Genomic DNA, 27691 nt, shown 5'->3' with positions numbered 1-27691 from the left:
AGATTGGGCGCTCTTAATTATCTGAGCTGTGACAGTTCCTGATTTATACTTATAATAAAACCTGGTTGTCATTTGAGCCAAGCTGTCATAGGAAGTGTTAACACACATGAAATATGTGGGGAAATAACTCAGAATCTCCCCCATGTCCCGCCTTCAAGTTAAACTAAAAACACGCATTGTTATAGAAAATAGCTAAAAATAGTGCCCGAGGGCTGCAGAAAAATAAGTGAATCATAAAAATTAAGCAAAAGTCTTTCTTCATACACGGGCTATCACAATTATACCTAATAAAAAGGGGATTTTGTTACCCGAACAATTAAACTGCAACAAATGAATTACTATAACACGTACTCCAAAATTCTGTTCTAGAACTAAAGACATGGTAGTCAATTTCTCCTATAAAACTATAGTTTTAATACCTTATAATGTCAGACTATCTATGTAAGAAAAACAAGAAAGAGGTAAATTTTCTGGAATATATAATTAAACAATTACTAAGCATAGGAAAAATTCCTAATGTCTGCAGTAATCTGGCAATGGAGGTAGTAAATAAGAGATCATGGAAATAGAAAAATTCTATAAAAGAAAAATAAACTGCTGAGTAGAAACTATTTCTGCTGTTGTTCTGTGGAGTGCCTAGTACTGGGGTCATAACCAGAGACACCAGACTCTTATTTTATACCTGATTAAATGGGAAAATAATTGTTTTATAAAAATAATTATTGAAAAATATGACAAAATACCTTAATATCCATCAAGAATTATAAATTTCTAGTGCTACAAGGGATACTGAAGACTATCCAATGTGCTTCTTTAACAAACAGAGACAATTTGGCCCATAGAGGTTATGATTTACCCAAGTCGAACATAATCCTGCATAATCTATTGAGAAACTTATATTTTCAACATCTTATAACAGAGGAAACACATTCTTCTGACTTAAGTAGCAATTGTAAACCATTTCTACAGCAAGTAGAAGATATAATGTTTTGTACAGAAGGATAATGAAAAATAAAAACCTCATTACCCGTGCAGGACTGATGTCAGTGGTACTAAGAGCTAAGTCTCCTTGTTGAGAATTGATAATACTTTTAATCCTCAAATCCAAATCTTGAGCAACTTCCTCTATTGCTTTATAAAAAGGATCCCTGCTGTTCTGGCCTTTAATCAGCTGCATCTTTATCACTGAGAGTATCTGACCCCCTGCAATACTGAAAATAGAAATAAGGTCACTTTTATAATAGTATGAGAAATGTCAATATGCTTATAAGCTTGAAAATATAATTCTCAGAGTTAATCAACACTTTTCAAAGAATATGGCTTTAATCTTAGAAATCAAACAGTAACATATTTAAGAAAAGGATGAGAACCATTAGAAACAAAATTTAAAAGTTTTTCTAAAAGCAAGTTATTTCAGTAAGGTAAGTTACTTCTTCCTTGATTTAAAAGCTAGGGGAAATAATTTAGTTATATATGATATATGATAAAAGATTCAGATGCAGTTATATACATGCAATATACTTAAAATACATACCTTTAGGTACAACGAAGATAACACAAGCCACCTCTCATTGAAAACCTAAAATCCTACATAACTTAATCTTTTTTTTTAACATCTTTATTGGAGTATAATTACTTTAAAATGGTGTATTAGTTTCTGCTTTATAACAAAGTGAATCAGCTATACATATACATATATCCCCATATCTCTTCCCTCTTGCATCTCCCAACCTCCCTATCCCACCCTTCTAGGTGGTCACAAAGCACCGAGCTCATCTCCCTGTGCTATGCGGCTGCTTCCCACTAGCTATCGATTTTACATTTGGTAGTGTGTATATGTCCATGCCACTCTCTCATTTTGTCCCAGCTTACTCTTCCCCGTCCCCGTGTCCTCAAGTCCATTCTCTACGTCTGCGTCTTTATTCCTGTCCTGCCCCTAGGTTCTTCAGAACCTTTTTTTTTTTTTAGATTCCATATATATGTGTTAGCATAAGGCATTTTTTTTTTCTCTTTCTGACTTACTTCACTCTGTATGACAGACTCTAGGTCCATCCACCTCACTACAAATAACTCAATTTTGTTTCTTTTTATGGCTGAGTAATATTCCATTGTATATATGTGCCACTTCTTCTTTATCCATTCATCTGTTGATGGACACTTAGGTTGCTTCCATGTCCTGGCTATTGCAAATAGAGCTGCAGTGAACATTGTGGTACATGACTCTTTTTGAATTACGGTTTTCTCAGGGTATATACCCAGTAGTGGGATTGCTGGGTCATATGGTAGCTCTATCTTTAGTTTTTTAAGGAACCTCCATACTGTTCTCCATAGCGGCTGTATCAATTTACATTCCCACCAACAGTGCAAGAGGGTTCCCTTTTCCCCACACCGTCTCCAGCATTTATTGTTTGTAGATTTTTTGATGATGGCCATTCTGACTGGTGTGAGGTGATACCTCATTGTAGATTTGATTTGCATTTCTCTAATGAGTAGTGATGTGGAGCATCCTTTCATGTGTTTGTTGGCAATCTGTATGTCTTCTTTGGAGAAATGTCTATTTAGGTCTTCTGCCCATTTTTGGACTGCTTTGTTTGTTTTTTTGATATTGAGCTGCATGAGCTGCTTGTAAATTTTAGAGATTAATCCTCTGTCAGTTGCTTCATTTGCAAATATTTTCTCCCATTCTGAGGGTTGTCTTTTCATCTTGTTTATGGTTTCCTTTGCTGTGCAAAAGCTTTTAAGTTTCATTAGGTCCCATTTGTTTATTTTTGTTTTTATTTCCATTCCTCTAGGAGGTGGGTCAAAAAGGATTCTGCTGTGATTTATATCATAGAGTGTTCTATGTTTTCCTCTAAGAGTTTTATAGTGTCTGGCCTTACATTTAGGTCTTTAATCCTTTTTGAGTTTATTTTTGTGTATGGTGTTAGGGAGTGTTCTAATTTCATTCTTTTACATGTAGCTGTCCAGTTTTCCCAGCACCACTTATTGAAGAGACTGTCTTAGCAATGAATTTGGTAAAGTAGCAGTATACAAAATTAATGCACAGAAATCTCTAGCATTCCTGTACACTAATGATAAGGTTACATAACTTAATCTTTAAACCAATTCAATAAGTATTATTAGCCATAAATTACAGATGAAAAAATTGAGTCTCAAAAAGGTTTAATAGCTTGTCCAAGAACACACAGTGTTTGTTCTTGGCTAGGAAGAAGGTGGTAAGGAAGGAGACTGACCTTAAATACATGATATTGCACTCTAACATGAGAAGGGTTATTATATGGAAGAGGAAATTAAACTAGTTAATAATAATCTAAAGGAAACCAGAGACTGGACCAATTATGGCCAACAGACAAGTATTTTTGCAAACATGAAATCAATTGTTTCTTTATACTGAGCCTGAACCTCAATGAATTTGGGTTGCAGTTCTGCTCTAGAAGGCTGACCTAAAATCAATGTTACAAGGAGGAAGGATTTTGGTCCATTACAAGGAAGACATTAAAGGTGTCCAACAATAAAAGAGGGCTCTTTTTTGAAGTTAAGAGATCTCCATCCTTAGAGGTATCCCTGGAAAGGCTGCACAGTGTCTAATGAGAAGGTGGTGTGGTCTGGCTATGGAGTCAGACAACCTAAGCACACATCACAGCTCCCTCACTTTCTACCTTGAATATGCTATTTAACCTCTCTGTGACTTTTATAGTAGCATAAAGGAAATTATGAATAGTGCTCATCCTCACTGCCTTATTGCCAGGCTTTATGTTTTAGGAAAGAAGCTAGGTTCCCTAACGACACTGGAAACATGACCGTTCACATACAAATAGCTTGTCCAAATAGAGAAGGAAAGTTAGAAGAAAACTGCAGAGAGTGCATTACATCAGTATCTTCCAAATTTGCCTGATCATCAGAATCATACACAGCATTTGTTTAAAATGTCAGCTCCAGTGAGTACACCTCCACCTGGAGGGCAGGCCGGCTCTAAAAGGGAGAAAGAGGCTGAGGGAACCATACCCAGTTCTTATAATCTTACCAGTTATGAGTCGGGGAGAATGAATGAAAGGTAGACAGAGAGAAATGTAGTGTTTTCTGGAGGAAGTTCCTCCACATGGACACGTGAAGCCAGAGAAAAAGGAGGTCCCCTCACTAATAAATGGGTCTAAAATATAGGAGCTGTAATGCAAATACTAACAATGTAACTGGTTAATATCTGAAAGGGAGACTAGTAGATTAGTCTCTGCTGATACAAAGAACCCACTCAATGATGTGCTAATTTCAGTGCACTGCTGTCCTTCTTAGGGGTTAGGGGCTCACCTATACGTCATCTGCTGAGCTTGATGTGGATCACGGCCAAACAGCCCTTTGTTAGAGTCTGGCCAGAGCATGTATGATAAAAAGGGCCTGATTCTTTAAAAATAAAAAATAGAAAATAAAATAAAATAAAATAAAATAAAATATCAGCTCCAGATTCCATCTTACTGAATCACAACCTCCAGACAAGGATACTAAATAGCTCCATTTCTTTTGAAGACATCACAGGAGATTCTTATGACTAGACAAGCTTGGGAAACATTTCATGAAGAAATTAGCTCCCTGAGAAAGGAACCATATTTTACTAATCATCATACTAACTTGGCACACAGAAGAAATAATTGATACCGCTACTGAATAAATGACCGCTATCACACATAAGAGTGTGAAGTTTTTACTTGTAAGATTAAAAGACATATATTTTACTATTTTTCATATTATTATTATTTGCAGTAGAAATGCACTCAGAGAGTTTCAACTTACACTATGGCAGACTAGTTACTCTAGGGGAACATTCCACTAAGCTTGGTAAGAATCGGGGGAAATCTCCAAGTACCACCTAATTTCTTCCCTAAAAAAGTGACAAAAGCTGGAATGGAAAGTTGAAAGCTGTGAGTGGTAAGCAGGATGAATGGGGGTTTTCCTGAGGACAAAAATCTCTAGTAGCAATATGATCAGGACACAAACCCTAAGTGGGAGAGAGATTTCCACACTGAGTCTGAACCTTCCAAGGGGGAAGGTAGCTAGTATGGCTTTTATTAGATTTATTCTATGTATTTTATATTTTTGAAGTTTTTTAAAAAAAATACATTTTCTATTTGGTTATGACGTAGAAATACAATTGCTTTTTTAAATTGATCTGTGCCCAGCAACACTGTTAAACTCTACCATTAATTTTAATAATTTGCCTTTAGATTCTTGGAGTTTTCTACATACACAATCATATTATCACTAAATAGAGTTTTATTTCTTCCTTCTCAATTGTTACATCTCATATTTCTTTTTCTTGCCTTACAACACTGAATTGGACATCCAATATTACGCTGAAAAGAAATGAGAACAGGAACTCTTGTCTTGTTCTAAATCTTAAATAATGTGCTAAAACATTTTACCAAGTAGGCTTTCATAGAAACCCTATATCAAGTTAAAGCTCTCATTCTTAGTTCATTTTATGCTGAAAGGGTAGTAGCCCTACAGGTTGGGTATGTCCCAACAGACACCTCACCTTGGGCAGTCCCTGGGCTTTGTCCCCTGCTCCCTCAGACTTTAGTGACTATAAGAACAGACCCTCCAGATCATCAAATTCAGCAAGTTCTTTCAAAATAAAAGCTGGCTTCCCTTCTTGACTTCCCTCTCTTTCTTCCTTCCCCCAGTTTTTGGCCTATTTTCTTTACATTCACCTACTCATCAATGCATTTAAGTACTTTATAAATATGTTGTCCAGCAGTATTAATTATTTTCAATGGAAGGGTCAATCAAGGGACCTAGCCTGCTATACATCTGTAATCAGAAGTCTGAACGGACTCTTAAGAATTATTTTATGTAAACAGGCACTCTTTTCCAACTGGCTTTTTCTTAATTTTCAATTAAAAACACAGAAAATAATTGGATGAAATGTAGCCAAAATGAAAACATAGTTAACACTATGTGCTTTTTCTGGGAAGTAATCTCTAATGGAAGAGTTTTGGAAAAGATTCAGAAGGATAATCAAATATGAAAGTGTCACAGTATCAGTTATAAGAACAAAAAAGAAAAAAAAAGCTTTTAGTACTATTAAAGGTAAAAGTCACATTTGCCCTCTTCTCCCATTCCTTCTACAAGAACAAATATTCTAAATTTTAAAGATGATATAATCCCCTGAATGAACTGTATTTAGGAAAAATTCATAAGGTTTGTATTTCAGTTGCTTGCCAAGCTCAGCATTTTGACCCTTAGCAAAATACCGCAAACACCGGTGCTATGACTAGTCTATTGCTATATGTTCACTATAAGAGCCAACATTAGCTCTTCAAATACCTGCTCAGCAACATAGCATAATTCAAATTCTTGCCTCTAGAGCCTAGAAACTCCTGAAGTTTTAATCCAAATGATGCCAGGACATTTGTCATAGGCACTGGGGATACAAAATGAATAAAAGATTTCTTTTTAAGAGGTCACGATTGATCAGTTGATACAATGAGATAACAAAGGTATAGAGGGGATTTAAGTGGGGAGGTAGGAGAACAAGGAGGTCTTCAGGAAAGCATCCCAGAAGATATGACTACTCTGGATAAACATTAATAGAAGAATTTAGGTGAGAAAGAGGTTAAAGAGGTTAACCAAAGTTCCTGACTGCTAAATGCATCACATTAAAACTCTGGGGCAGAAACAGAAAAATGAAGTTAGTGAGGAAAAACACAATTAAATCCCCAAGACTGAATCAAAACACAGTGACTGAAAGAGAACAATAAGCAATAATACAAATAGTGGGTAATATTTTAATGAATTATTGACTATCTTTACTATATAGAATGACTTGTCTTTTCCCTACCATCTTTAAGAATTTGATAACTATTTGCTAAATAAATTGTATCTTTAAAAATTAAATGTGATTAAAGGTACTACATGAAATGTATCAAAAATGATTCTGAAATATTTTAAAATGAGAAATGTAACAGTAGGATTCTGGACTGGATAATTTCAGCTAGACTTAACATTCTATAAATGCATAATATTTAGTCCAATAAATATAATGCAGGTGTGTACTAAAAAGTTGTTATGTAATAAAATTGAAATACAGAATTTTAAACATTTGAACAACAGGGTGCTAACTAATTTATGTAACCTGAAACTCCTAATTTAAGATGTTTTTCAGGTGAAAGTACAGTATGTATTTTATGGTGGCACCTACTGGCAAAGTGTAGAAATGCAGCCATACTATAGCTAAGATGGTCTGATGAAAAGCTGGCAGCAGAGAGGTAAGTGTGATTTGGATTCCTCCCCTGTCTGTCTATTCCCCACCATTCCTTGGACTCAAAGATTTGAGTGATTCCCTACCACCACCACCACCCTATTATAAGACAATTAGTACACACTTACACTCAGCTACAAGGGTTAAATACATTTTTATCTCTGAGTTTTAAGGTTGAGGGACAGAGGCCAGGGTGAGATACAATCAGGAGGTAGAGAGTATAGAATTTGTACACCATACTGAGGTTTCTGGATTTGTATCCTGTACCTAATATGGAACCATTGAAGGGTTTTAATTATGGCGGTAACATCTGCAGTTTTGAAAAGACCACTGACAGCAGTGAGCACAAAAGGATGGGGCAACTCAAGACTGGAGGCAGAATGAACAACTTGGAGATAAGTAAAAAAAGTCCAGGCAAGAAAGGATGAAAGTCTGAAAACAGACTTTCCATAAAAAATGGAAATAAGATAGTAGCTACAGGAATAGAGATAAAGAATATCAAAAATGTTAAGTAAGAAGAATTGATGGATCTTAGTGAATGAAGGGACAGAGAAAGGGAGAATGGACTTGAGGACATGGAGAGGGGGAAGGGTAAGCTGGGACGAAGTGAGAGAGTGGCATGGACATATATACACTACCAAATGTAAAATAGATAGCTAGTGGGAAGCAGCCGCATAGCACAGGGAGATCAGTTCAGTGCTTTGCGACAACCTAGAGAGGTGGGATATGGAGGATGGGAGGGAGGTTCAAGAGGGAGGGGATATGGGGATATAGGTATGCATATGGCTGATTCATTTTGTTGTACAACAGAAACTAACACAGTACTGTGAAGAAATTATACTCCAATAAAAATGTACTAAAATAATAATAATAAAAAGATATGTTCCAAATTTCTGCTTGGGCAGCTGGAGGCAGAAAGGCTTCATCAAGCTGGGTACTTTGGGAGGAGGTACCCATCAAGCAGGTACACAGGGAAAGATGAAGATTTAGTTTGGGAGATGCTAAGTTTGAGTTTCATTTGACGTAACAACCTATAGGTACATAAAGATATATTTTGGAAGCTCAGGAAAGAGTTTGGATTTCACTGAAATATGGATTTAGAATTTGCATATATGCAGTCAGAGAGCTAAGTAGAAAATAAGAAAACAAAATCTCAGAAGTTATGGGGAAAAAGCTCTAAAAGAGAAAATGATCAAACTTCAGGACTCAAAGAGACCAGAGGCTATGCCAACTAGAAGATCATAAGAAGATCTTTCGCAAAACAGCTTCAGTAGAGTGGAAAAGTGAATAAGTGTGAGTCAGTTAAACACAGACAAGTAAATAAGTATTGAGTGCCTACTCTGTGCCAGAACCTGTGCTAGGGCTAGGGAATATTAGTGAAGAAAATCAATAAAGCCCTCATAGAGTTTACAGCCTCATGAGACATATTCAAGATATTTTAAATCATTAGAAATTGGGAAGTGGAATAAAAGACAGTATTTTTTCAAGAATTTGAGCTATAAAAGGAAGGAACTGACAAAAACAGAAGATGATTTGTTGTTTTTTCTTATAATCTTTATAGACTGTGGCTAAAGGACTAGTAGAAGTTGAAATTATGAGACAAAATAAATAACCAATGAAACATTGTCCCAATAGGTTACCCATACTATAGGAAATATCCTCCCTTCTCCCCATCTGGACTTCATCTCACCACCATTCTCCATGTCTGGTTAACTCCTTCAAGTTCATCCTTAAGCTCAACCGTTAACAAACATCCAGGTAAACACTCCTGACACTCTTATCCCCGGCTCCCACAAACTAAGTCAATTGTCCTTTCCTCTGTACATCTTTCCATTATTACATAAATAGAATACATGTTTTAAGTTTTTGATAACTTTACTATTTATAACCATGAAATGCATATATACTTAACATATGCAAAAATCACCTTACAGAAGAAAATAGAGATTGCTCAGATGGACTATTTAAACACCCACTTCTTCAGTATTGTCCCTAGAACACAGATTAATTGCTCATTATGACCAAACAGGATATTCAAAATAGATGGCTGCTAAATTGAAGAACTGAAGTTTACCTTAGGTGCCTCTAAAACGTACTTCTACCCTTTTGTACAAAAGTGTATGTATGGATGTACTTTTACCCTGTTAACTTACCCCAACTAGAAATTCCTCCAAAAAGGAATGCAATTATAACAAATTACATTGGATTGAATATATGCACTTATATCTGCTCCCTCCTAAAGTGCCACTAAAGTGACAAAAAGGAAAATGTTTTAAATCCATAAAGAAAAACAGAATGGGAGAGGAGACAACAGTCGAGAGCAGAGACATATCATGAAAGTACAGAAAGACGAAGAGCAGATGGAAAGGTGATAACTGACTACCCAGAACACAGAAAGCTACAACATAAGTTAACTGCTAAAAGATACACCAATAAGAAGTAATCTCAGAAACTGAAGGCAATACTGAAGGCTATGGTGAAGGTGTCATTGCAAATAAGAAAGCTGGTTGACAGTCTATGTGAGGAACACTTAGACCCCTGAATCTCCTCTCTTATTCTGAGCAATCAGGCTAGTGCACTTCTGTCACCTCAGCATGGAAAGCAGGATTACGCTGAAGAAACTAAGCCAGAGAGGCTCCAGACCTATAGGTACCAATGACTGAAAACAGAGGGACTGAGCAAAAGTCTACATATTGAACTGGGTGGCTCAGCATCAACCTACCCTCCCTCAAATCCCAGAATATTGCTAGCCAGACTTACTGCTTTCAGAAAGAGACTAAAGGATGCCATTGTGGAAATTTTGGGGTAAGTTCCAAAGAAAAGACCTGCAATTATTCACATTTGGAGAATTCCCAATAAAAGAGCCAAGTGGCTACTATGCTATAATGAAGTCCACTGTATAGAGCTGCTAATCACCCTTATAGGGTCTCATTCCTAAATATGAAACAACAGTCCAGAATCACCCTACATTTTAGGAACATGAAAGAGGGCAACAGAAGCAAAAAGAAAAACATTCAACTAGATAAAACAAAGACTATCCAGGAAGCAGATGAAAAATCATCATATAAATTAAATAACCTTGGAGAAATAAATGAAGCATAAGATCACATACAATCAAATGTGAGAATAATGATATATATCTCCCATTTACTTTTTCTCAGGAAGATACTTGAGCAAAATAAGGGGTTTAACCAATTAAAAATAAAGTCATGGAATCCTGGAAACAAGGCAGAGGCAAAGAAAATTCACAAGGTGATGAAGCTTCATGGCTGACACTCTGAAACAGGCCTAGCAAGCAAAAGTATACAGACTGAATGAAGAAGATAGATGACTCTCCAGAAGGAATGTCTTCAAGGGCAAAAATCAGAACTGATAGATGACCTAATAAAAAAGAAGAAATTGTATACTTTCATTGGCAAACGATAAAGAATTGATAATAAATATATAAGAAGCAAAGCAAGAGAAAAAAGTAGATAATCATTGACTCCAGAAAAAACCAAAAATGTATACAAGAAAGGAATTATAATAACAGTATATAATACAGCTTAGCTGTAGGTAATAATTACTGAGTTATAATAATATAAACTCTAAAATATGATTTAACCTGATACTGTGGTATAACTATATTAGAAGGAGAGAAGAAGAGAAGTGTGTGTATGTGTCTGTGTGTGTGGTAGGAGGGGGAGAGGAAAAGAGGAGTATTGAGAGGTTGGTGAGTGGGTGGCAAATCCTCATTTTCCATGGTAGGAAGTTAATAAATAATGCCTAAAATTGAAACTCAAAATTAGCTGCATAGACCAACAAGGGCTTAATATCCAAGAAACAGACAGCTCATATAACTCAGTATCAAAAAACAAATCAGCTAATCAAAAATTGGGCAGAAGACCTGAATAGACATTTTTCCAGACAAGACATACAGATGGCTAACAGGCACATGAAAAGATGCTCAACATCGCTAATTATTAGAGAAATGCAAATCAAAACCACAATAAGGTATCACCACACACCTGTCAGAATGGCTATCATCAAAAAGCCTACAAATAACAAGTGTTGGAGAGGATGTGGCGATAAGGGAATCTCAAACACTGCTGCTGGGAATGTAAACTGGTACAGCCACCATGGAAGACAGTATGGAGGTTCCTTAAAAAACTAAAAATGAAAAACTAGAGCTACCATATGATCTGGCAATTCTACTCCTGGGTATATATCTGGAAAAAATGAAAACACTAATTCGGAAAGATATATGCACCCCAATATTCAGAGAAGCACTATTTACAATAGCCAAGACATGGAAGCAACCCTAGCGCTTAATCCAACAGGTAAGAATGAAATATTGCCATTTGTAACACTGTGGATAGACATAGAGAATATTATGCTTAGTGAAGTAAGTCAGACAGAGAAAGACAAATACTAAATGATATCACTCATATGTGGAATCTAAAAAAATAAAGACAAATACACATATGTACAAAACAGAAACAGCCTCACAGACATAGAAAACTAGTTTATGGTTACCAAAGGGGAGAGGGGTGAGGGATAAATTAGGAGTACAGGATTAATAGATACAAACTACTATACATAAAATAGATAGGCAACAAGGATTTACTGTATAGCACAGGAAATTATACCCAATATCTTATAATAACCTATAATGGAATATAAACTGCAAAAATACTGAAACACTATGCTGTATACCTGAAACTAAACATGATATTGTAAATCAACTATAGTTCAATAAAAGTGTTAAAAATAGCTGCATAAAAATTTCATTTAACTGAGGTAAATAGAGAAATAAACACACATAAAAATATTAAAAGTCAATTCCTCTGAGGATTTTATTACTGTAAGTCTATAGTACCATTTGACTTCAACAAAATATATCTATTTTGCTTTGCCAAAAATATAGCATTCTTTAAAATTAATTATATGCTATCTCAGAAGAAATGGCTGGCCAATATATTATTTAGAAATTCAGATGTCACTGATATTGAATATAAGTCATATTCAAACCCTCTTCTAAATTCACTTCGTTGTAATAGATATCCATATAAGAAGACAGAAGGAAACAATTCAGAATAAAATCCTGAAAAAAATTCTTCTTGGAATCTTAAAATGGAAAGACGTTTCGTAGAATAAGATATAGCGATTAAGAGAATGGGTCCCTGGGTCAGAAGTGAATTCAGATCCCAACTCTGCTACTTAATAACAATGTGACTAAGGTAAGTTACACCAGTGCTTCAGTTTCTTCCTCTCTAAACTGAGTATTTATCTAGCAACTACAATGTAAGGTTTTTTTTAATGATCAAATGATAATCCCCAAAAAGAGTTCAGTGTAATGTCTGATACATAGTAAGTGTTCAATAAATACCAGCTATTTTTATTAGTGCTATGCTATGGCATACCCATCAAACTGACAGTGATCTCTCATGATTGCTAGCATATACAACCCACTTCTGCCCCACACAAATTAATCTAAAATTAACTCACCATAAAATATACCAATATTATAAATAAGAGTCTATCTGATTAAAAACACCTCTTAATTCCAGTATCATTTAAAAACAAATCAAAAGTTCATGCATAAGAAAATGACAGACACCAAACACAACGGGAACTACGAACCTACAGCCTGCAAAAAGGAAACCCCAAACACAGTAAGATAAGGAAAATAAGAAGACAGAAAAACACACAGCAGATGAAGGAGCAAGATAAAAACCCACCAGACCTAACAAATGAAGAGGAAATAGGCAGTCTACCTGAAAAAGAATGATAGTAAACATGATCCCAAATCTTGGAAATAGAATAGACAAAATGCAAGAAACATTTAACAAGGACCTAGAAGAACTAAAGATGAAACAAACAATGATGAACAACACAATAAATGAAATTAAAAATACTCTAGATGGGATCAATAGTAGAATAACTGGGGCAGAAGAACGGATAAGTGACCTGGAAGATAAAATAGTGGAAATAACTACTGCAGAGCACAATAAAGAAAAAAAGAATGAAAAGAACTGACGAAAGTCTCAGAGACCTCTGGAACAACATTAAACGCACCAACATTCAAATTATAGGGGTTCCAGAAGAAGAAGAGAAAAAGAAAGGGACTGAGAAGATATTTGAAGAGATTAGAGTTGAAAACTTCCTTAATATGGGAAAGGAAATAGATAATCAAGTCCAGGAAGCACAGAGAGTCCCATACAGGATAAATACAAGGAGAAATACGCCAAGACACATATTAATAAAACTGTCAAAAATTAAATACAAAGAAAACATATTAAAAGCAGTAAGGGAAAAACAACAAATAACACACAAGGGAATCCCCATAAGGTTAACAGCTGATCTTTCAGCAGAAACTCTGCAAGCCAGAAGGGACTGGCAGGACATTTAAAGTGATGAAGGAGAAAAACCTGCAACCAAGATTCCTCTACCCAGCAAGAATCTCATTCAGATTTGATGGAGAAATTAAAACCTTTACAAACAAGCAAAAGCTGAGAGAGTTCAGCACCACCAAACCAGCTTTACAACAAATGCTAAAGGACCTTCTCTAGGCAAGAAACACAAGAGAAGGAAAAGACCTACAATAACGAACCCAAAACAATTAAGAAAATGGGAATAGGAACATACATATCGGTAATTACCTTAAATGTAAATGGAATAAATGCTCCCACCAAAAGACACAGATTGGCTGAATGGATACAAAAACAAGACCCATATATTTGCTGTCTACAAGAGACCCACTTCAGACCTAGGGACACATACAGACTGAAAGTAAGGGGATGGAAAAAGATATTTCATGCAAATGGAAACCAAAAGAAATCTGCAGTAGCAATTCTCATATCAGACAAAATAGACGTTAAAATAAAGACTATTACAAGAGACATAGAAGGATACTACATAATAATCAAGGGATCAATCCAAGAAGAAGATATAACAATTGTAAATATTTATGCACCCAACATAGGAGCACCTCAATACATAAGGCAAATACTAACAGCCATAAAATGGGAGATCGACAGTAACACATTCATAGTAGGGGACTTTAATACCCACTCTAACCAATGGACAGATCATCCAAAATGAAAATAAATAAGGAAACACAAGCTTTAAATGATACATTAAACAAGATGGACTTAATTGATATTTATAGGACATTCCATCCAAAAACAACAGAATACACATTTTTCTCAAGTGCTCATGGAACATTCTCCAGGATAAATCATATCTTGGGTCACAAATCAAGCCTTGACAAATTTAAGAAAATTGAAATTGTATCAAGTGTCTTTTCCAACCACAACGCTATGAGACTAGATATCAATTACAGGAAAAGATCTGTAAAAAATACAAACACATGGAAGATAAACAATACACTACTTAATAACAAAGTGATCACTGAAGAAATCAAAGAGGAAATCAAAAAAAACTAGAAACAAATGACAAAGGAGACATGATGACCCAAAATCTATGGGATGCAGCAAAAGCAGTTCTAAGAGGGAAGTTTATAGCAATACAATCCTACCTTAAGAAACAAGAAAATCTCGAATAAACAACCTAACCTTGCACCTAAAGCAATTAGAGAAAGAAGCACAAAAAAACCCCAAAGTTAGCAGAATGAAAGAAATCATAAAAATCAGATCAGAAATAAATGAAAAAGAAATGAAGGAAACGATAGCAAAGATCAATAAAACTAAAAGCTGGTTCTTTGAGAAGATAAACAAAATTGATAAACCATTAGCCAGACTCATCAAGAAAAAGAGGGAGAGGATGCAAATGAATAGAATTAGAAATGAAAAAGGAGAAGTAACAACTGACACTGCAAAAATACAAAAGAAAATGAGAGATTACTACAAGCAACTCTATGCCAATAAAATGGACAACCTGGAAGAAATGGACAAATTCTTAGAAATGCACAACCTGCCAAGACTGAATCAGGAAGAAATAGAAAATATGAACAGACCAATCACAAGCACTGAAATTGAAACTGTGATCAAAAATCTTCCAACAAACAAAAGCCCAGGACCAGGTGGCTTCACAGGCGAATTCTATCAAACATTTACAGAAGAGCTAACACCTATCCTTCTCAAACTCTTCCAAAATATAGCAGAGGGAGGAACACTCCCAAACTCATCCTACGAGGCCACCATCACCTTGATACCAAACCCAGACAAGGATGTCACAAAGAAAGAAAACTACAGGCCAATATCACTGATGAACATAGATGTAAAAATCCTCAACAAAATACTAGCAAACAGAATCCAACAGCACATTAAAAGGATCATACACCATGATCAAGTGGGGTTTATTCCAGGAATGCAAGGATTCTTTAATATACGCAAATCAATCAATGTGATAAACCATATTAACAAACTGAAGGAGAAAAATCATATGATCATCTCAATAGATGCAGAAAAAGCTTTCGAAAAAATTCAACACCCATTTATGATAAAAACCCTGCAGAACGTAGGCATAGAGGGAACTTTCCTCAACATAATAAAGGCCATATATGACAAACCCACAGCCAACATCGTCCTCAATGGTGAAAAACTGAAAGCATTTCCATTAAGATCAGGAACAAGACAAGGTTGCCCACTCTCACCACTCTTATTCAACATAGTTTTGGAAGTTTTAGCCACAGCAATCAGGAATGAAAAGGAAATAAAAGGAATCCAAATTGGAAAAGAAGAAGTAAAGCTGTCACTGTTTGCAGATGACATGATACTATACATAGAGAATCCTAAAGATGCTACCAGAAAACTACTAGAGCTAATCAATGAATTTGGTAAAGTAGCAGGATACAAAATTAATGCACAGATATCTCTGGCATTCCTATACACTAATGATGAAAAATCTGAAAGTGAAATCAAGAAAACACTCCCATTTACCACTGCAACAAAAAGAATAAACTATCTAGGAATAAACCTACCTATGGAGATGAAAGACCTGTATGTAGAAAATTATAAGACACTGATGAAAGAAATTAAAGATGATACAAACAGATGGAGAGATAAACCATGTTCTTGGATTGGAAGAATCAACACTGTGAAAATGACTATACTACCCAAAGCAATCTACAGATTCAATGCAATCCCTATCAAACTACCACTGGCATTTTTCACAGAACTAGAACAAAAAATTTCACAATTTGTATGGAAACACAAAAGACCCCGAAGAGCCAAAGCAATCTTGAGAACGAAAACTGGAGCTGGAGGAATCAGGCTCCCTGACTTCAGACTATACTACAAAGCTACAGTAATCAAGACAGTATGGTACTGGCACAAAAACAGAAAGACAGATCAATGGAACAGGATAGAAAGCCCAGAGATAAACCCACGCACATATGGTCACCTTATCTTTGATAAAGGAGGCGGAATGTACAGTGGAGAAAGGACAGCCTCTTCAATAAGTGGTGCTGGGAAAACTTGACAGCTACATGTAAAAGTATGAGATTAGATCACTCCCTAACACCATACACAAAAATAAGCTCAAAATGGATTAAAGACCTAAATGTAAGGCCAGAAACTATCAAACTCTTAGAGGAAAACATAGGTAGAACACTCTATGACATAAATCACAGCAAGATCCTTTTTGACCCACCTCCTAGAGAAATGGAATTAAAACAAAAATAAACAAAGAGGACCTAATGAAACTTCAAAGCTTTTGCACAGGAAAGGAAACCATAAACAAGACCAAAAGAAAACCCTTAGAATGGGAGAAAATATTTGCAAATGAAGCAACTGACAAAGGATTAATCTCCAAAATTTATAAGCAGCTCATGCAGCTCAATAACAAAAAAACAAACAACCCAATCCAAAAATGGGCAGAAGACCTAAATAGACATTTCTCCAAAGAAGATATACAGACTGTCAACAAACACATGAAAGAATGCTCAACATCATTAATCATTAGAGAAATGCAAATCAAAACTACAATGAGATATCATCTCACACCAGTCAGAATGGCCATCATCAAAAAATCTAGAAACAATAAATGCTGGAAAGGGTGTGGAGAAAAGGGAACCCTCTTGCACTGTTGGTGGGAATGTAAATTGATACAGCCACTGTGGAGAACTGTATGGAGGTTCCTTAAAAAACTACAAATAGAACTACCATATGACCCAGCAATCCCACTACTGGGCATATACCCTGAGAAAACCATAATTCAAAAACAGTCGTGTACCACAATGTTCACTGCAGCTCTATTTACAATAGCCCGTAGATGGAAACAACCTAAGTGCCCATCATCAGATGAATGGATAAAGAAGATGTGGCACATATATACAATGGAATATTACTCCACCATAAAAAGAAACGAAATTGAGCTATTTGTACTGAGGTGGATAGACCTAGAGTCTGTCATACAGAGTGAAGTAAGTCAGAAAGAGAAAGACAAATACTGTATGCTAACACATATATATGGAATCTAAGAAAAAAAATGTCATGAAGAACCTAGGGGTAAGACAGGAATAAAGACACAGACCTACTAGAGAATGGACTTGAGGATACGGGGAGGGGGAAGGGTAAGCTGTGACAAAGCGAGAGAGGCATGGACATATATACACTACCAAATGTAAGGTAGATAGCTAGTGGGAAGCAGCCGCATAGCACAGGGAGATCAGCTCAGTGCTTTGTGACTGCCTGGAGGGGTGGGATAGGGAGGGTGGGAGGGAGGAAGATGCAAGAGGGAAGAGATATGGGAACATATTTGTATGTATAACTGATTCACTTTGTTATAAAGCAGAAACTAACACACCATTGTAAAGCAATTATACTCCAATAAAGATGTAAGAAAAAAAAAAGAAAATGAAAAAAACCTAGCAGAAAACGGAATATAAAATTCATCATATTTTTATCAATTTCCTGACTCATTCTTGGTATGAGTTTCCTTTATTGCTAAATAAAAAGTTTAAAGAAATTATCTATTCAGTCATTTCCAATCCACAAAAATCTATTTCTTCCAGAAAAAAAATGAATGGTAAGCCCTCTTCTCTAGTCAAATTTAATTTGAACATGCCATTTGACCTTGGCAAAAATTTTAGAATGACAGATAAGCAGAAATTTAGGGGGAAAGGTCATGTGATTATAATTTATTAATCTAGATATTTTATTAATTGAAGTATAGTTGATTAACAATGTCATGTTAATTTCTGGTGTACAGTAAAAGCGATTCTTTCCTATTATAGTTTATCACAGGATATTGAATATAGTTCCCTGTGCTATATAGTAGGACCTTGTTGTTTACCTACTGTATATATAGTAGCTTGTATCTGCTAATTCCAAACTCCTAATTTATCCCTCCCTCATATAGATATTTTGTTTCTTCTTCCTAGCTTAGTCTGATGCTTGGTCATTTCAATAGCTCTTAATTTGTAATCTACCTCTGATTCTGTGAAGTTTTAAAGACAGACTAATAACACACATTTGTCATACCTTGGATTTGGTATTTCTCCAAGAATTTCATCTAATTTGTCAATGAAATTAATAAAATTAGACAATCCTTTTATATGTGTCCTTAAAGGATCAGATGGTGATGGTGCATATCCTTTCCCTCCAAGCTCTATTGTTCTAATAAATGATGTAGCCACCTATGAATTAAAACAAATAATTTGGTTATGTTTAATGATTTAGTAAGTTAAAACTACACCTTATTTTATGAAGCTAGGCACATTTACATATTTCTAGGTACACAGGTAAAGAGAAGCACTTTTTATAACTCATACCACATTTTCATTCGGAAGCAAATAATCAAAGAAACAACTGTTATGTAGAATTCATGCCAGCAAGGGTGATGGCAATACAGGTGGAGACTGAGACTGAGGAGCCAAGTTAGAGACAAATTAAGGGCGTAAGAATATGTTCGTAAGAGTATATCATTGTTGGGAATTCCCTGGTGGTCCAGTGGTCAGGACTCTGCACTTCCACTGCAGGGGGCTCCGGTTCGATCCCTGGTCGGGGTACTACGATCCCGCAAGCCGCACAGCATGGCCATAAAAAAAGAGTATATCACTGTCTATAAAGAATTAAACAGTGGTATTCTATAAAAAATATATTCTTAAATAGACTGACTACTGGCTACTGGAATTGTTATATGGAACAAAGGGATTTTTCTGTGTCAATTGTGTTGATTTATTCAAAGTTGAACAATTAATTCAACTCTTCCAAGCCTTAGCTTCTTTATTTGTAAAATAAAGATTTAGACTAGATGATCACTAAGCCCCATCTAGCTTGCACATTTTAGGATCATTTGATCATGTGTAGTTCAAAAGGTCTTGCCTTTACAATGATAAAAATACGTATATATAATATGATGGCTATACATTAGGCCATCTCCATCAAAGACAAAATGTTCTAAAGCTGTATTTTCCAAAGCATATCCTAAGAAAGGAAAAATCTATGAAATTTAAATAATCTGGGGAAAGTTCCATGGTTAAATAACTTAGGAAATGACAGGTTAAATAACAAGGTTAACTTAAGCAGGTTTCTTTATGGTAGGACTTCTTGAAAGAAGTATACATGCATTACATATATCCAGTAAGAGTATACACGATTTCCAACTTTTTGCCCTTGGAAACATTTATTCAAAGAGCATTGAACAGGCACTTTTGCCTCTGGAAATAATTTATTCAAGGAGAATCTAACAGGGTTAGCACTCCGCAGAACACATGTAGGGAAACACAGCTTTAGAGAAATTCTCCCTTATGAACTATATATATAGTAAAATATACAGTAAAAAACAAAACTACCACGGATTTTCAAATACATGACATAGAACACATATTCACAATTTAAAAGTTGCTCTGTCATAGTTAAAAGAATTCTATATTAAGGTACACAGATCCACTGTTCAGAGAGTCTTTAAAATAAATATTGAAAAGGTAACATGTCCATACCAAAAAGATAGACATCTGTTTCTCTCGAGCAGCATGTTTCAAATCAGTGAAGGCTTCTCTTCCAAGTCCTCTATCAGGAATATTGAGAATATGAGCCAGAGCCAAGTCGTTCTTTGAATTCACCAGCAGGTTTAAATATGAGTAGATAATTTTCTTTGCTAGTAACTGTACCTGTACAATAAAATATTTTCTTTATTGAAGATTTCTAAATTCATAAATAATCTTTTTATTTATTTATTTTTTATTGAAGTATAAGTGATTTACAATGCTGTGCCAATCTCTGCTGTGCAGCAAAGTGACTCAGTTATACACACATAAACATTCTTTCATATTCTTTTCCATTATGGTTTATCACAGGATATTGAATATAGTTCCCCATGCTATACAGTAGGACCTTGTTGTTTATCGATTCTAAATGTAATAGTTTGCATCTACCAACCCCAAACTCCCAGTCCATCCCTCTCCCCCCAGCACCCTTGGCAACCACAAGTCTGTTCTCTATGAGTCGGTTTGTGTTTTGTAGATAAACTTATTTGTGCCATATTTTAGATTTCACATATAAGTGGTATAATATGGTATTTGTCTTTCTCTTTCTGACTTACTTCACTTAGTATGATAATCTCTAGTTGCATCCATGTTGCTGCAAATGGCATTATTTCATTATTTTTTATGGTTGAGTAGTATTCCATCATATACATATACCACATCTTTATCCATTCACCTGTCAATGGACATTTAGGTTGTTTCCATATTTTGGCTATTGTGAACAGTGCTGCTATGAATATAGGGGCGCATGTATCTTTCTGAACTATAGTTTTGTCCAGGTATATTCCCAGGAGTGGGATTGCTGGATCATATGGTAAACTCTATTTTCAGCTTTCTGAGGAGCCTCCATACTGTTTTCCATAGGGGCTGTACCAACTTACATTCCCACCAACAGTGTTGTAGGGTTCCCTTTTCTCCACACCCTCTCCAGCATTTGTTATTTGTAGACTTTTTAATGATGCCCATTCTGACCAGTGTGAGGTGGTACCTCATTGGAGTTGTTGTTTTTTTTTAACATCTTTATTGGAGTATAATTGCTTTACAATGGTGTGTTAGTTTCTGCTTTATAACAAAGTGAATCAGCTATACATATATCCCCATATCTCTTCTCTCTTGCATCTCCCTCCCTCCCACCCTCCTTATCCCACCCCTCTAGGTGGTCACAAAGCACAGACCTGATCTCCCTGTGCTATGCAGCTGCTTCCCACTAGCTATTGATTTTACATTTGGTAGTATATATAAGTCCATGCCACTCTCTCACTTTGTCCCAGCTTACCCCTCCCCCTCCCCGTGTCCTCAAGTCCATTCTCTAGTAGGTCTGCGTCTTTATTCCTGTCCTGCCCCTAGGTTCTTCAGAACGTTTTTTTTTTTTAGATTCCATATATATGTGTTAGCATATGGTATTTGTTTTTCTCTTTCTGACTTACTTCACTCTGTATGACAGACTCTAGGTCCATCCACCTCACTACAAATAGTTCAATTTCGTTTCTTTTTATGGCTGAGTAATATTCCATTGTATATATGTGCCACATCTTCTTTATCCATTCATCTGTCGATGGACACTTAGGTTGCTTCCATGTCCTGGCTGTTGTAAATAGAGCTGCAATGAACATTGTGGTACACGACTGTTTTTGAATTATGGTTTTCTCAGGGTATATGCCCAGTAGTGGGATTGCTGGGTCATATGGTAGTTCTGTTTTTAGTTTTTTAAGGAACCTCCATACTGTTCTCCATAGTGGCTGTATCAATTTACATTCCCACCAACAGTGCCAGAGGGTTCCCTTTTCTCCACACCCTCTCCAGCATTTATTGTTTGTAGATTTTTTGATGATGGCCATTCTGTCTGGTATGAGTTGATACCTCATTGTAGTTTTGATTTGCGTTTCTCTAATAATTTAGTGATGTTGGGTATCTTTTCAAGTAACTACTGGCCATCTGTAGATCTTCTTTGGAGAAATGTCTAGTAAGCTCTTCTGCCCATTTTTCGATTGGGTTGTTTATTTTTTTGTTGTTGAGTTGTATGAGCTGTTTATATATTTTGGAGATGAAGCCCTTGCCTGTCGTATCATTTGCAAATATTTTCTCCCATTCCAACAATCTTTTTTTAATACGCAGCAAAAATACTTATGATCATTCAATGACAGTATCTCACTCAGCTCTTTGGGAAAAGAGAATTGCCATATAAACCAAAAGTTTGGGTTGAACAATGAACATATCCTGGCTCATGAAACAACTTGCCACCAATGAGAATCTATAAGTAAATAACAACTATCATAATTGTTGGAAAATGTCTCTTAGAAAATGATATAAAAGATACAGCTGCATTTCTGATGAGACCTGATCTCATTTTCCTACATACATTTGCCACTAAATAATCACTAACAATGAAGCTCCCTGAAGCGTAGGGAATGGGCCAACTGCCACTATTTGGTCCCATACCCATGTCTCTTTACAGGGCAAGATATAAGGGCTGAAGTTAAATTGTTAAATTTCTGAAGAATTACTACATACTGACTTTCACAATACCAAATAACCAACTAAGAATTAAAATAAAGAGATTCAACCAAATGTTAGCAAATAATAGCAAGTAGTTGATGTTGACATTAACTGGCCTAAAACAGAGCTATAGACTGTTCAAACACAAGATAAGTAACATTTGTGAGAACTTGATAGGGGCAACAGTTCTTTCATATATACGGCACTAGTCCTTCACAGCCAAGTGATAAACCAGGGTATTCAATGATCTTTTTCTTAAAATTAGCTAACTATAGCTTTTCAAAGCCTTGCAACTTCTAGTATTACAGAAGTGATACTGTGAACTCCCACAGGTAACAACTACAAAATATTAGGTAAAATTTTTAAAACATAACTATGTAAAGACACTGGAAAGCATCCAAAAAGCAGACACAAGCTGGAGGAGAATGTTTAATGTTAGAAGAACTGCAACAAGAAGGGTAAGAATTGCAAGTTTGTGCTTATTCAAGTCCCTACAACTTCCAGTAAAGGAGGGGATGCAACTTATCATGTGAACCCCTTAAATAACAAACATTAAATATTAAATAAAAAATTTTAAATAGTATTTAAAGACACTGGTAAGTGTCCAAAAAAATAGAGGCTGGAGGAACATTTAGTTTTAAAAGAACTGCAATAAGAAGGGTATGAATTAAGTTTGTGGTTTACTGGCCCAAGTTTCATGACTATAGAAGTGACTAAAGGTGCCAGAGATTAGAATTCAGAGCTGGGAAAACAGCTAGAAATTTAAAGGAGGAATTCCTGGAAACAATTGAGAGCATAAATATCCAAAACCCCTAGCTGACAGCAAAACTATGCAAGCATGGGGAAGATTCCAGGGGGTCCATCAAAAACACAGACAGAAAACAGAAAGAAATATATTAGAAAGATTGAGCTATAAAGAACCAGAGCTATGCGTCTGAAGGTTTGCTAAACTGAGTGCACTCTACAACTGTGTATAGCTTAAGTGGCAGAAAACTGAAGCTGAACAGGCTTGAAATGTTAAGTATACAAAGCCAAAACCTGTCAGAACAACTGGAAAATTCATGAAAATCCCTAGGAAAAAGGAATCCACAGAAATAAGCTCCATATCTCCCCCAAATGCTTGGCTGACTGCCAAATTTGGCAGGCAGAGGGAAGGCTTACAAAAGCCAAGCTAAAAAAATCAGCAAAGGGAAACTATAAGAACAGATATCCAATGCATACCACCAAGGAAACAAACTATGAAGTTGGAATCTAGGCAAGTTACCTGCCTACTAGAAATAAAAACCAATGTTCCTCAGAAAAACATGAGAAAAAACTGGAGTTGCTATAAAATATTACCTGAAATGTCTGGGTTTCATCCAAAAATTACTAGACAGCCAAAGAAAAGGGACTGTGACCCCTTCTTAGGATAAAAAGCAGTCAATAGAAAATGTCACCAAGTGGACCTACATGTTAGATTTATCAGACAGAATATCAAAGCATCTGCTCTAAATATAGTCGAAGAACTAAACTAAAATGTGTTCAATGAATTAAAGGAAACTATGTTATCAGTGACTTAATAGAGGAATGAGAACTGAAAAGTGGACACTATAAAGAGAAAATTCTAGAGATAAAAAGTACAATAACTGAAACAAAATTTGCTTGGTGTGCTCAACAGCAACTTGAAGAAAGTGAAAGAAACTATCAGTGCACATATAGATATATAAATAGAAATTACCAAATCTGAAAAACAAAAGAGAAAAAAAAAGAAGAAGGAACCAAAGAGATCTGCAGGTCAAATTAAACAAGTCCGACATACATGTAATTGAAATCCCTGCAGAGGAGTGAAAAAAACAGAAAAAATATTTGCTGAAATTATGGCAAAAAGCATCCCAAATTTGGTGGAAAACATCAATTTATACATCCAAGAAGTTACTCAAGTAGGAAAACACAAAGAAAATCACTCCTTTACACTTAAACTCTGACATCCAAAGATAAAAAATCTTAAGAGCAGCCAGAGCAAAATGACACATTACATACACAGGAACAATAGTAAGGTTAATAGAACATCAAAAATTAAGTATGTAAGCTAGAAGACAATGAAACAACATATTACATGTGCTGAAAAATGATCTTAAAAATTACTTTACAATTACAATAGTCAAGATAGCACAGTATTGATTTCCTTCCCATGGCAGAAACTTGGAACCCAGGTGATATTCAGTCTTAACTTTCTTATTTCCTTTGAGGCACTAGGGGTGCTTCCCTCTTATTTTCTAATATTGGGTTGGCCAGAAAGTTTGTTCATGTTTTTCTGTACCATCTTATGGACAAACTCGAACGAACTTTTTGGCCAACCCAATAGATACATTAAACAACAGAAAAACATGTTTTTATGAACAAAGACTTCTCACAGGAGTATCCATTTTCTTGAAAACAGCACACAAATCTTGCTGTAAACTGCCAATGTTACAATTTAATTCTACCTTTCTTCTGTGAAAGAAGGAAAAAATATTGCTTATATAATGAGTGTCAGGAAGTTTTCAGGCCCATAAAGAGAAACTTAACCTGTCTCCTTATAAACAGTAATATATAGCATTCTAATATAAAAATATTACAGTTTAGTCATTCCCCTAATGAGGGTCATTTAGATTCTGCCAAATTTTATTATAAGCATTGCTGCATGTATATTCTGATACTGATCTCCCTGTATATATGTTGAGTGTTTTTATAGTACTGCTGGGATTATAGAGAATGTACTTTTTTATTATTTTAATACATACTGCCAAGTGTCCTTCACTTGTACCTATTTATACCCCCACCAACAGTGAAGGAGAGTTCCCATTTTCCTATATCCTGGCCAATACTTAATGTTATAAAACTTTTAAAGTTTTACCTATTTCCACTGATCACCTGGAAGACTAGGAATCTTTTTTAAAATGTGTTGGCCATCTTTATTTCTTTTCCTGTTAACTGACTGCATGGCTTTCTATTGTGTAATCTCTTTGCTTTTTTCTTATTCATAGTAGTTCTTTTTATATTCTAGATTTTTAACCCTCATATATTATGTACTAGCAAAGATCTCCTCTCAGTCTGTTTCTTATATTTTACCACTGTTAATAGAATAGGTCAAGAAATTTTTACATTTTGTAATGATCAAATTCATTAATCTCTTCCCTAATTTTTTTTGCTTTCTGGGTCTTAAGAATCCTTCTCAACCTTGAGATTATAAACGTTTCCTTTTAATAAGTGAATATAAATTGTAAAAACAAAACCAAAAAAAGCATAGTATTTACAAAAGGACAGACACTCAGATCAATGAAACAGAATAGAGTCCAGAAAGAGGACACAGATATTGCCATTTGATTTTTGATACAGGTGCAACAGAAGCAATAAAGAAAGGACAGTCTTTACAATAATTGGTGTGGGAGCAACTGGTCATCCATATGCAAAACAAATGAACTTCACCTAAACCTCACACCTTTTATAAAAATTAACTCAAAGTAGATCACAGACCTAAATGTACAGTATAAAATTATAACTCTTTCAGAAGAAAACATAGGAGAATATCTTCATGACTTGGGATTAGGAAGACTTATTAGATATGACAGCAAAAGTACAAAACATAATGGAAAAAAAATGATAAATTGGATTTCATCAAAATTAAATTCCTTGCATGAAATTCTCTCCTTATTCTCACACTCTCAACTACTTTCACCCTGCTCTGGAATCCTGTTTGTTTTTAATTCTTAGATGTTGCTCCCAGAATGTTCACTTGAAATCCTCTCTTGCCTATTACCCTGGGAAAATAGACTCACAAATGCTAAACTCAACTTATGCTCAAAACTCATGAAATTCATAAGTCTATCAGTGACTGACACCTTAGCTAAAGACCCAATAATTTATCATCTGTAAACTCTAAGAAAATATTTTCCTTATTAAAATTAAGATTTCTTAATATTCTGTCTAATCACATTAAATTAAGAAGCACAAAAGAGAGTTAAAAGGTAGAAATAAAACTTACAAATCAATAGGAAGTCTCTCAGACAGTTATAAAGGAAGTTTCAAGTTCATACACATCTTAAAAGCACTTCTAAAGATAACATGCTTTGGGATTATTTAACTTTCATGTAAAAAACAATTCTTAAAACATGTAAGGCAGTCAGGGTCAATTTAAAAAACCTCAATGCACAGGAAAAGGTTACCTTAAACATGGACTCCAAATAAAATCTAAGCAAAATTCATTAAAACAAAAAGTTTGATATGAATTCTATGAAACTATTTTTCTTAAATATTAAAGATACTAAATGTTACATTTGAAGAGAGGCTCCCTGATTTTCCAGTATAAAGATGCAATTCACATATTCTCTTTCTTATCAACCTGTTATAACTATGCATATGAACCAATTATAATTCTCTACATAAATATTAATACTTTCTGATACTTTGTCTATTTTATTAATCTTTCTACTATTTTATGAGTGCCCTGAGAGCAAATGATGTATCCTTAGGCCCTAAAAGAATGACTGGCATAAGAACAGGTAATCAATCCATTCTTATTAATAAGTTCTCAATCAGCATTTATACAATGATAAACGAAAGAAAAATTAATACATGTATTTGCCCCTTTTAGATATTTCAAAATTGAAACTATTGATAAAAACTTATCGGGAAGTTGGGATCAAATAAGTGCTCATATACTTTTATTACATTGCCTTAAAAAGAAAAGTACTAAGATACAACTAAATTAAAATCATCTTTAAGATCTGTCCTAAAATGATCAAGGGATCAATCCAAGAAGAAGATATAACATTTGTAAATATTTATGCACCAACCATATACAAGGGCTTCAATACATAAGGCAAATGCTAACACCATAAAAGGGGAAATCGACAGTAACACAATAATACTAGGGGACTATAACACCCCACTTTCACCAATGGACAGATCATTCAAAATGAAAATGAATAAGAAAACACAAGCTTTAACGATACATTAAACAAGATGGACTTAATTGATATTTATAGGACATT

General features: G+C 35.1%; 1 protein-coding gene across 1 annotated transcript in view; it reads right to left on the bottom strand.

The window, feature by feature from the left end:
• The window catches only part of PARPBP (PARP1 binding protein), a 99029-nt gene that overhangs the window by 32891 nt on the left and 38447 nt on the right, over positions 1 to 27691 (bottom strand). Inside the window, exons 5-7 of the mRNA XM_022599977.2 lie at positions 20139 to 20309; positions 18679 to 18833; positions 1028 to 1211 (exon numbers count right to left, since the gene is read on the bottom strand). Coding sequence (XP_022455685.1) covers positions 1028 to 1211; positions 18679 to 18833; positions 20139 to 20309 — 510 coding nt within the window. The remainder of the gene's footprint in view (positions 1 to 1027; positions 1212 to 18678; positions 18834 to 20138; positions 20310 to 27691) is intronic.

The sequence above is a fragment of the Delphinapterus leucas genome, chromosome 11 (assembly GCF_059928025.1).
Source record: "Delphinapterus leucas isolate spDelLeu-1000000601 "Yukka" chromosome 11, BTC_Dleu_Yukka2, whole genome shotgun sequence".
NCBI lineage: Eukaryota > Metazoa > Chordata > Mammalia > Artiodactyla > Monodontidae > Delphinapterus > Delphinapterus leucas.
Note: the sequence above shows the minus strand (reverse complement) of the source record. Positions and strands in the feature narration are given on the sequence as shown.